Source organism: Chelonia mydas, chromosome 6, assembly GCF_015237465.2.
Source record: "Chelonia mydas isolate rCheMyd1 chromosome 6, rCheMyd1.pri.v2, whole genome shotgun sequence".
Classification (NCBI taxonomy): Eukaryota; Metazoa; Chordata; order Testudines; family Cheloniidae; genus Chelonia; species Chelonia mydas.
The window spans coordinates 115,378,766-115,390,820 of NC_051246.2; the positions used below are offsets into that span (position 1 = coordinate 115,378,766).

At 42.1% G+C, this 12,055-nt stretch overlaps 1 protein-coding gene across 3 annotated transcripts in view; it reads left to right on the plus strand.

Annotated features, from left to right (window-relative positions):
- INF2 (inverted formin 2) overlaps positions 1-11,032 on the plus strand; it is an 80,005-nt gene extending 68,973 nt beyond the window's left edge. Inside the window, exons 21-23 of one of the 3 annotated variants that reach the window (XM_037901053.2) lie at positions 40-852; positions 2,205-2,264; positions 6,901-11,032. In XM_037901053.2, the coding sequence (XP_037756981.1) occupies positions 40-852; positions 2,205-2,263 (872 nt within the window). In that variant the 3' untranslated portion in view covers position 2,264; positions 6,901-11,032. The remainder of the gene's footprint in view (positions 1-39; positions 853-2,204; positions 2,265-6,900) is intronic. The other 2 variants (XM_037901054.2, XM_037901055.2) reach the window with 2 other exon arrangements.
- The last annotated feature ends 1,023 nt before the right edge of the window (positions 11,033-12,055 follow it).

The following is a 12,055-nucleotide window of genomic DNA, read 5'->3' on the forward strand; positions in this document are numbered from 1 at the left end:
CTGAACAACTGTGCCTGATCCTGTGTTGTCCGTTTAAAGGAAAGAGTGTTGATGCGTCAGAAACAGCAGCAACGAAGGAAAGTGCCTCTGAGACCAAGCAAAAGGATGGCAATCAGCACACAGAAAACACTCCGGCCTCAGAAGCTGCTGCCACTGCGACGGCTACTGGTAGAGTTGTCAAAGAGACACCAGCTTCCGACGAAGTGCTTCCTAAAGACAGAGCTGGAGGAAGTTCGCCACAACAGCCCTGTACTGACAGGAGCGCCTTACCTTCAACTGAAGTTGAGGGAACCCATCAGCCCAACAATGGAGTGAGTATTCAGCAGATCAACGGCTCGTGTAGCTTTCAAAAGAACATGGAATACAACTCCATTGTGTTCGCGCCATCGAACCCCGGAACAACTATAAAGTTTGCAAACAGCTATTCAGGCAACTGTACTGGTTTAGAAGAGGAATTGAACGGATCCCTCTCAGGAGACAAAAACAGTGAATCCGGACCCACTCAGTTAGAAGGAGGCCTGGTGTCTAATGAACAAACGTCACAACCAAGTGATGCAGTTGGGAACGAGTCTAAAACCAGAGCTGAACTAGCACCTGGCAGTGCTAAAATGACTCCAACCAATGAGTCGAGTTCTCAGCATACAGAGTTAAGGGGGACAGAGAAAGAAAATGACGACCCGGCCGCAGACTCCTTGCTGGACACCTCGCAGGAGAAATCCTTCTCAGAAGAGCCAGTGACTGATTCTTCTTGCTCCGCAACAGTCCCTCCGGCGCAAGCACTTACTGACAAGGAAGGGCAAAGAGGGTCTGGGAAACGGAGAAAGAAGAAACGACACAGCAAAAGCCAGTCAGGTAATACATTTCAGTGCAGCATATGGAGATTAGCAACCCTTTAGCTAAATACAGGAGACTGGAGTTCACATCTTCAGCTCTCTAGGATTTTTTAATTAGAAGTATTCCTTCCTTTTTTAGGATCCAGTCCTGCACCAGTGAAGTAAATAGGAGTTTTACTATCCTCAGGAAAAACACTGTTTAATGCAGATGTCCTTTAAAATCGGAGACTGGTTAAACAATGCAAAAACATTGGCCCCACTACCCATTAGGGGCATGTATAAATAGTTTATAAAGGGTTAATGATTAATGGATCAATAAAAAGATGTTGCACACATGAGTGGAGTACAGGACAGATGGTGACAAGCACATCTGTCAAAGGTGCTACAGATAGTTGTAAGTTAAAGTTAGATGCAACTAACTGGCCCATTGGACTCTAAAAGCAGTGATTAATCATTTACTATAGTAGAGACTAACCATTCATTATAACATCTATTAATCATTTGTTAACCCATATAAACTATTTATAAATGTATCTTTAATATAAGTGTATTAAAACTCTTCCCCGTACTCCCATCACCCAATTTTTATGAGGTTTTCCCCAAGACATCAGTTACAAGAGTATTCTGCACATGAGAATTAGTGTCACCGAAGTGTAAAGTTCTGGTGTATTTCAGTGTGACCCTTCCTTAGTGTTAAATATTCAAGCACACAACTTGAGGGGGAAAAAAAATCACACTGATGCTTGTGCAAAAGATCACGTTCTTAAGGCTAGAGACAGCTTTTAGATGTAGCCCTGACTACGTGTAACTGTGCTGCCCCAGGAAGGACTGGGGGATTCTCTGGCACCATTCCTCCAGAGCTCTCCGTCTCACCTGGGATTCATGGGGAGATCTGCTGTATCTTCTAGAGGGCTGACAGTGTATTCCCATTGCTGTCCCAACCCGACATGTGCCCAGCCAGCTCCAATGGTCACCAGACGGGAAGGACAGTAGTAGACCCATGTCTCTTCAACTCTCCACCCCTTCTCCTCCCTCATGAGTAAAGGGGAGAGAATATTGGGCATGCAGCTCCTGCTCTTCCCACCTCCATGGCTGGAGACATGATCAAATGGTGTGTTTCCCATGCACTGGGATGGGGCTGGGGCTTTTACTCCACTTTACTCCTTGGGTGGCCACCATAGGCCCCAAGCCCAATTTAATCGTTTAAGTTTTCAGACTGTTTAGCTATTGACTAAACTAATCGTTTTTAGTCCCAAGAAATATAAACTAGTCATGTTTCCAAGAGGACAGTCTCTGTCCTATGACGTTCCATGTTGTTACCTTTATGTCACAGCGGTCAGATATATTTAGTGTCTCTCTTTTATTTAAAAGCAGAGGTTGACATTGATACTGGAGATAATAAAACCAAAAATCGTTGTGTGATACAGTGAGGTATGTAAACACGCAACATTGCTTTTATGTGAACTAACCCCAGCACTGGGACTTTACACTTTATGATGCCATCAGTAATCATTACGGCAACCAAGCTTTTCGCCTTAATATCTGATTATGTGTTTGTGATTTTTGCTGTCCAAGGGCTCGATCCTGCCCCACTGGAGTCAGTGGCAATACTCCCAGTGCCGCAGGATCAGGTCCCAAATGTCTGTCTTTTACGTCAGCAGCAGCCAATCTACCTTTCCCAGCAGAGACCATAAAGTCTGGTGTTAATTACCTTAACCAGGATAACTGGAGGCCTTGCTTTTGTCTGATTATTATTTTTTCCAAAAATTGTAAAAATGTAACTTCAGTACATTCGTCCTTCGAAAGAGGCGACTGCCCTAGGCTTCCGGTTGTGGGTGGGGCTTATCCATTACAGGGTCGTTTTAACAGGTTTATTGGAATTCTTCAAGCAGAATAGTGGACCAGGGAAGAAATTCTGCTCATACAGGACTACCAGCCCAACTGAAATCCAAACTTCACATGCTGGTCAGCACTAAGGTCTTGGTGTTCAAAGACATGTGCATGTACTTAAAATTAGGCTGATGAGTAATCCGTGGAAGTGAATGGAGCATGCAGCTGCTTACGGTTAAGCGCATGTGTACATCTTTCCAGGGCCATGTCTTCACTAGAGAGCTTACAGCGGCACAGCTGCATCGGGATAGCTGTGCTGCTGTAAGGTCTCCCGTGTAGTCGCTGACCAGAGAGAGCTCTCCCGCTGAGATAATTAAGCCACCACCCCAGCGAGCGGCGGTAGCTAATGCCCGCAGGAAAGCATTTCTCGCTGACATAGCACTGTCCACACCGGCGCTTCTGTCAGTGTAAGGGATATTTTTTCACACCCCGAGTGACATACGTTTTACCAACAAAAGTGCTAGTGTAAACATAGCCCAGCACTGGGGCCTAATTTTGCTTTGTCTGAGACACCCATGCAGCTATGGGTAAACCCAATTTTTCTAAAACTCTCTATCAAGTGCCCCTGCACCTCCCACCTGATATCAGGGTATTGTATGTTCCTGACATTTTACATTCCAGTTTTAAGAAAGCTTTGGGTGACCCCCACTAAGATTTTCATTTTCCAAGATTTGCCTTTATTTATATTAAGGGGGCAGGGGGGAAATTGCATAGTTACATGTACTGAAATTGCATAGTTACATGTTTTCCTTTGCATTCTAATCATGAGCAGCCATAATTAAATGAACCAATAATCTGAACCCTCTGAATATCTGATTTCATGAACAAAATGTATTTATTCTACAGAGTCTGCAGTTTCTTGCTATGTAAGAATATTGGGTATCCCTCCCTAGTGATCCCCGGGAACTAATATTCCTCTTAGCCAGTCATCTACTGGTGGTGAAATAGAAGCCATGGGAACCTCTGCTAAGACTTTTTTTTTTGGTATTTTCTGCATCAGTAGCCTGAAGGCTGCTCTAATTTACCATGACAGGAACCAATCTCTCTCAGCCATTTTGGTAGCCAAGGATTAGCCAGAGAGCTATGTGTTCCATAAGAAGGCCATTTGGTCCTCTTTTGGGGTTGTTTGTCCCCCATGTGGTACTGAGACAAAACCAGATGTGGTTGTCTCCAGTATCATACCGAGGATGCCATAATGAAGAGTGTCCTTATCTGCCTCCACCACCAGCATTAGTGCACTGTCACACCAGCGAGATCTGGGCAATGTGCTCTTCAGAATGACCCCTCCCATGTGGTGCACACAAAGCCATGCTGAGGGACGGAGTCATGCGACGTTCCTGGCAGTGCCGGAACGTCCGGTGTTCTGGGCGTGTGCGAGTGACCATCCTAGTGTTCTGACTCATGGCTCCTCCTGTACCAGTCACACCCCTTCTCTACAGCCTCCCACCTGAAAGAGGTGGGCAGCTGCTGTGCTGTCTTTCAGAATCCAGTCGCCAAACATTGACAGGAGCAGCAGCAAAAATTCACATTTGAGACACAGGTCAGGGACTGAGCCCCCATATGTCAGAAGTGTAGCTTCAAGAACATTAAAGATGTTTGGAGAGAGATGACCATACATGAGTTTATAACATCCCTACTCAGACAAGACCTGAGGCACATCCAGGTTTTTTTTGGACTGGCCTTGGAATACACAAGAAAGCCACACACAAGAATTTACATTAAGGATCTGATCCAAAATTGGTTGAAAATCAGTGGGTCTTTCCACTGATTTCAGTGGGCTTTGAATCAAACCCTGTGAGAGCTGTAAAGGTCCTGAAAGAAAGCAGTAAAAGTAAAGGCAATTAACAGCCGAGGTTGTCCTAAAATTCCAGCTATGATAGGGTCCCACCTTAATGTCTGTCTGTCAGTGCCCTCTGGTGATGAAGTATTGGAAGAACATGCTACAGTGAGCCCCTAACTGAAATTCTGTCCTTTCCTTCTTTATCTGGTGTCTGAACATTATGTGCTTGTGTGAATTAGAGTAGATGAGAAAAGCCCTTTTCTTCTGTTGCCCTACAGCCTCTAGCCACAACTTTTTCCTCACCAGTCTGTCTGTAAGTCCGATTCATGGTTCCCACCTGTCAGTACAAGCAGCAGCACTGTTACTTCACTAGGCAATGAACGTTCGCTGTAAAAGAGAGTGGGAACAATCCCAGTAAAACTAGGAGATGAGTTGTGCTATTGGTCACCTTCTGGAGAAAAAGTCGCTGGATTTCCATCCCCCCTTCCTTTCTACCGGAATACAGCCTTTTAGTTTGGAAACCAAGGAAGCACAATTTGCGGGGAATCAGGAGAACGGATTTACATTTGGGAAATGGCCATTTTTAGAAGCCTTTTGCTGGATCTTGAAGTCATGGCAGCTCCCCATGCTCCCCGCTGGCCAAATCCAGCTGGAAGATCAGAGCTGAACCTCTCGCAGCTTTTAGCATGCTGTGGGTCTGCAACAGCAGTAGAATAAAGACAGGCTTTGATGTGCTCAAATTTACCTTGTTTCACAGAACCATAGATTTTAAAGCCATCTAGGCTGACCACCTGTATATCACCAGCCATAGAACCTGATTCCTGAATTAACCCCAATTTTATTGAAATAGCTGTTTGTAAAGGCCAAATGATGCTACTTTTGTTCTCCCCTCAGAAGTACAATTTTGTTCTTCAAAGAGTAAAAGATGAGTGCCTGTGCTTGGCACTTGTTTCTGTTTGAACAAAGCAGTGTGATCACAAAAGGGAGGAGGGAAAAAGAAAATAAATCAGGGAGGAAGTAGATTTCAGTTTATCAAGGGTTACAAAGAAAAGTAAAACAAAAAAGTCCCACACTATATATTATCTAAAAAAGAAAAGGAGTACTTGTGGCACCTTAGCGACTAACAAATTTATTTGAGCATAAGCTTTCGTGAGCTACAGCTAAAGCTTATGCTCAAATAAATTTGTTAGTCTCTAAGGTGCCACAAGTACTCCTTTTCTTTTTGCGAATACAGACTAACACGGCTGCTTCTCTGAAACCTATATGTTATCTGTTACATATACACCTTGACCTGCTCTTTTTTCCAAAAGGACTGTATTTCTTCAGTCTTAAAAAAAATAAATTAGGATAACTTTCATGTTGGGTCATTTTTGTTTTCTAATTCTAGGGGGATAACAACCCATCTTATCTTCTACAACAGATTCAGTGCTTCTTATGGTCTTAAATTTTCTCATCTGCCACTATAATCTAATTATTCACTCTTGTGGGTGTGTATATTTTTAGCCATGGTGTCCATATCTGTAAAATATTCATGAGATCTGGAGGTGGTTTTGTTTGGTCAATGAGCTAGAAAGCACCTTAACATTTACAGATTAAGGCTCCAATCCTGCAAACACTTCCTGAAGTGCCTAACTCACATGAGTAACCTCATTGTCTTCAGTAGTACTACTCACCTGAATAAGTCTGTGCAAAAGTAGAATTCCTCGACACTGGAATTTTGGTGTTTTCTTTCTGGAAATTGACACACTGGGAAGATTCAGTTAAGTCCATGCTAAATATCTTTCACCACCACTATGCTAAAACTAAAGACCCCACTGTGCTCCATTTACAACCCCATTTATGCAAGTTACTCTGTGCTAGAAGAACCCTATGCCTGCGTGCAGCTCTGTGTGAAGGCAGTGGGATGTCTGTCTCCTCAGATTTACTTGTGAGATCAGTGCCCAAGTCAATGGCAAAACTGCCAGCTCCTGCAGAAGAAGCAAAATTAGTCCCTAAGCTTGGTGTGTCAAACTAGCATACAGCTGAAAACCTAGTATTTCCAGCATTCAGCATGGAGAACATGACATTTATTGTTTCAAGTACTGTGCTGAATTATTAGCAGTGACCAGCTCCAGAACAAAGAAGATGGTTAAACTCTTCAGATAAAGTTAGAATCTCAGTGCATAAATGAAATTGAGTTTTCACAGAGTACATACATTAATAGTTTTACCGTTTTTTTGTTTTTTCTTCCTCTCTCCTCTTTTTTTTTTTTAAGTGCATTGGGGCACCTGGCTTATTTGATGGATTTAAAACCAATTTTCCCAACTAGTACATTATGTACAGGATACGCACACACACACACAAACACCTGATCACAACATTTTTGTTGTTGTAATTGTTTTATGTTTTCTCCCACAGGTGTCACAGCAAAGCAGAAGAATAAATAACAAGGAGTCAGTGAAACACTGACAAATCCATATAATGCTGCCATACTCTAGGAAGCACGTTCCACAGTGTTGAAATTCCATTACTGATCATGTTTGTAGTAATATCTTGGGATGTAAAGTTTCTTCTAAAATGGTCTTTCACTAATCCTTCCTTGGGGATTCTGTGTATCCAGCAAATAACCGCCAGATGCAAGAGACTTAAGCACCTTCAGAATGTGCCTTATGTGAATGCTGCCAGGGTCTGATGCTGAAAATGCTTCATACCCAGAACTTCTGTGGAAGCTGATGGGAGTTCCATGTGTCGAGGGCTGATAGGAGTAGGCCACTGATAAACTTCACTTGGGGTCAAATCCTGTAGTCCCTTCCTAGGCCAAACTCTTACTGAAGACAATGAGGGCATGGCCTGGGTAATGACTGCAGCATTTTACCCCATGAGTCATTTTAGAGACAGCAGTGCCTCCAAAACTGAATTATGGGTAAAAGTAGGCACTGTCATCAGCATCTGATTGGAAATCTATTACTTCCCATTCTAGTGCCCTACCAGCAATTGGAACTGATGTTGGACCAAATAAAAGACCCAATTCAGATGAACATACTTTCCCTTGCTATCATTTTAGACAGGGGATATCTATTAAAGGAAAATGTATTGTAGTGAACAGCTGGCTGTTTGAACACTAAGGACTTGTCTATATGGAGAGTTAGTTCGCGTCAAGTTGGAGTTCAAATGTACAATGCACTGGCCTGCTGCGCACTAACTCGTAATGTGGGCCCTGGTACCACACACTAGAAGTTTTATGTTGCACTTTGATCTACTCCAGTTTCAGTTTGGGGCAGTATTCTACCTATTTCAAATGGGAGTAGATCAAGGCACACTACAGAACTTCAAGTGGGCATTCGGAGGGTCCACGCTGCCTGTTAGTGCACGTGACAGGGTGGGGCACTACACTCCAGCTTACTGCACCCTAACTCTCCATATACACAAGTCCTAAGGCCTGGATCCTGCAAAGACTTAAACACACATTAACTTTAAGCACATGAATAGTCCTATGGAGTTCAGTGGAACTTCTGACGTGCATAAAGTTAGACACATGCATGAGTCTTTGCAGGTCTGGGGCCTAGAGTATCTATTTTGTTAAAGAAACAGGAAGAGATTTTTCTAGGGTGATCCATTCAAAATATTTTAAACTAATATTATTTGGCAAATCTCTGGTTCTGAATATTTATTGGCTGCTGCATGCACTCAAAGGCATTTGGACTCAAACTACAGAATGTTTAGAGTCTGTTTCAGTTTAAAAGATAGTTATGCAATTTGTGCTTTAAAACTGGGAACCTGCAGTATTTGGTGTTAAGAAATCAGAGTTTTATTTCTGAATTATGTTTTATAATAACCTTGTACCATGTAATTTTGTACATAGCTGTCAATTTAAAATTCTATATGTTTGTTCAATCTGTATTGCAGTTTTAGATTGCAGTGGGAACTGTGTGGAAAATCATTACTTTTAGCAATCATGCCTATATACAGTAACTTGCTGAGTTATATAATAGTCTTCAAGCTAAACCGATTTTGCACTGCTTATTTAGACTTGATGAAGGGTCATTTACTAATGAAGTTCAGAATTAAAACAGGGGCTACCTTTAACTAAAAACTTTGCTTGGAGTGCAGTGAAAATTGGTTAACTACAGCAATTACCAGTTTAGAATGGACCGCTACCTTTATCAGATTCGGCTGCGGAAGTCCTCTGTAGCAGTGTAGCAAAGCTGCATTTGAAATCGTGTTCACCACTGGCGTAAACATGTAGAGGTTCACTAACTTCAGTGGAGCTGCACTGTCAGCAATGAATGGGACCCTTCTTAATGAGAAAACACACATAAGAGCTTAGGGGTCAATCACCGTTGTAATGGTCATGGCTGGAGGGCTAGCTGCACCCTGTCCCCTTTTTGGTCTCTCTGAATGCACCCCCTCAAGTGTCAGGCCTCGTGTCTTTACTTATCCCAGGCTGGAATTCTACAGTTCTCCCACTCAGACTGGTACCTGGGCTTCAGTACCCAGCAGGTCTGACTGGGTTCCACACTTATGGTTCTTCCCTTCGGGAGCCTGTGGCCGATGGTGTCTAGTGACAAAACTGCCTTATTGAAACCGGAGTATTGTTCATTCTATGTATAGTAACAAAGCATGTAGATAAAAAGCATTTTAGGACAACAAACAGTCCACACTTGTCCATCTTACCCAAAGGCTTACCATCCCCTCAGGGTCACCTAGTCAGCCCTAATTTCTTCAGACAGTCCAGCCAACGCCTGCATCTTAGTCTGGTTCCCCCAAACAACGACTCGTCTCCGCAAAGAGCACCCCTCCCTAAACTGTCAGAGTTGCTTTGTTCTCACATTCTTGGGCTTTGTCTTTGGACAAAACTAGTTTTGCAGGTTGGCTTGGGAGGAGGTAAAATATTGATGCTATAAGAGTATGAGCATTGCCCACTGAACAACACTCCTGAGCCATGCTTCTTCCCTTCCTGCTTGTTTTCTTTATAGCCACCTACTAAACTAAACCAATATATTCACACAATAAACATCCCAAAAGCCAGGTCAACACTCACTGTTCATAAATCATGACAGAGCAGTTCCAATTTTGTCACAGGAATAATTTAGCAAGAATACAGGTGACTGCGACAGAGTGGGAAGAGGAAGGCTGTCTGAGTGGGATGTGCAATTTTGGGTAGTATTTTACCTGTGATCTTTGCGAGAAGCTCCCATTGATTTTCTCCCAAAAGAGCTAAGTATTCCTCATGATTTCTTAGTAGTCACCTCAGGGCCAAATTCAGTGCTGGTGTAAGCAAGGCCCTTCTAATTTGTTTCAATGGAGTTGCATCCACTTATGCCAGCAGAGCAGTTAATTTGGCCACCAGAAAGAAACTCACTTTTCCTTCAAATATTTTAGTAAAATTACAGCAAACAAACAAATTAGAGTGCATTAAACAAGCAAGCCTGTGAAAGCCACAAGCTTCTAGGTATCAGGTTAACTGTCCATGTTCATTTAGCATTAAGCAGCATCTGCATGATTAATCTATGGTATAAATAAATTCAAACACTTTTTTTTTTTTCAAGGTCCTTGCATGAGAGGTAGGGGTTTTTTCTTCTTCATTTCAACATTTTGAAGAAATTTTTTAAAATTTAGAATTTGAAAAAATGGAAAAGATGAATTCACAACTTTCCTGTTTTTGAGGGGGAGGATTCCACTCTATTTTGTATGGTTACAGATATTGTTATGGGGATTATAATTATAAAGTTAACATATTACATTGTAGACTAAATAAATATTCCTACCGGAATCACTTATTTAACACAGTTTTATCCCAGAGAATCTCAGTCCTTCCCGCAGTGAAAAGAAACAGAAAATAAATCAAATTGTGAAACTAATAGTACATTTCACATTTCAGTTGCATTCCTTCTCCACCCTCCTCCCACATCTGTACAGTGCCTAAAGCCTTCATCCTGCAATCTATATGCACATGCTTAACTTTATGCACTTGAGTAGACGCCACAGAAGTCAGCAGGACTTCTCATATGTCAAGTTAAGCATGTGTGTCGATCTTTGCAGAATGAGCGCCTTACATTGCAAGCTCTTTGGACTTTGTCTCCTACTTGGCTATAAAGCACCTAAGCACACTGTTGATGGCATACACATAGTAACAATTGTCACATAGTTATTTTCTCTCATAGTGACCTTGTCTATGAATTTACAATAGTTTTTGACCTACAGATGGTGCTAACAATTTCCACATTCAGTACAATGTCAACGGGAGTTGTGTGTAGAATGGGGCTAGAATGGCTTTTGTGTACAAAAGTTATGCAAATACCTGTCTGCCATGGTCTCTTCATTATTTGATTCACTTGTTATGTGCTATTTGGGAGAGAAGATTAGAGAAGCACCAGAGGAAATTTACAATAAATGTAAAAGTTAACCAATTTTCATCCCCTCTAAATGTAAAGCCTAGTTCTACAGTTAACATTTCTGGGTTTCTGTATGTAAAGGATTGGTTTTCTGTACACAGTACTCTATTTGGAGTGCAATATAGAGCTTACCAATAAATCAGCACTATATGAAATCTTGCCTTTTTTTATTGGGTAATAATTAATCAAAAAACAAACTCAGTCATGGAGTATTCTGTGTTCCACCCGCTCTCAGTCACGCTTTGTGTAACGGTGTGAAAAATGGTTTGGTCCTGTCTAGAGCCTTGACTACTATGTGGAAAACTGGGACCTGTAATTTCCCATGAGGGGCTGTAAAAATGGAGGCTGTAGTACAGATAGGGCTCTTGTGTTTTTACAAGTGTGTGATGACAGCCTGCCATGGTATGCGATTACACTCTCGGGAGCAACAATGCAGCTCTACTTTTGTTAAAAAGTGGGTACTAATTTTCCTGGTCTAGACAAGGTACCAGAGTTTAAAGACCAACAAAGACGAGCACTTGTAATGTTCTGCAAGCAGATCAGCACATGAAAGAATTATATACACACATAGTTGTATATAATAGTGCATGATATATCTAGCTATAGAGAGTGATTATACATGTGTGTGGGTGTGTATACACACACACACACTATCCATATATATTACACACTCACACACACTTTGATCAGTACTAATACACAAACAAACTCACAATAGGCTCTTAAATCCTTACAGCGTTTGCCATGAAAATCTTGTGCAAAAACGCGGGTAAAACTGCATCATGCAGAGCCAGACAGAATAGAGCAAAACTCCCTAACGATGCCACTGCCTTAGGGCCCAAGTGGGCAAAAGCTCATCATCTTTAAAATTCAACTGGCTTAGAGAACTTATTGACCAAAGCCTGCAAAGAGACGACCTCAGACACTCAGGGCTTAAAACCAGTAGTAAATATGTAATAATACTATGATGGTGATAAAACTTTGCACACCATGTGTCAGGATTCTACTGAACATTTGGCAAGTGCTGCCTTGCTGAACCACAAGAAAGAAAAACTCCACAGTGAGCCAGCAAACTACCGCCTCTGGGGGGAGTGGTAACCCCAAAGCTAGATCAATTGCCTTTCGGGAATTAGAGTAGACTTCAAAGGATGTCTCCACAGTGAACTAAACCAGATGCT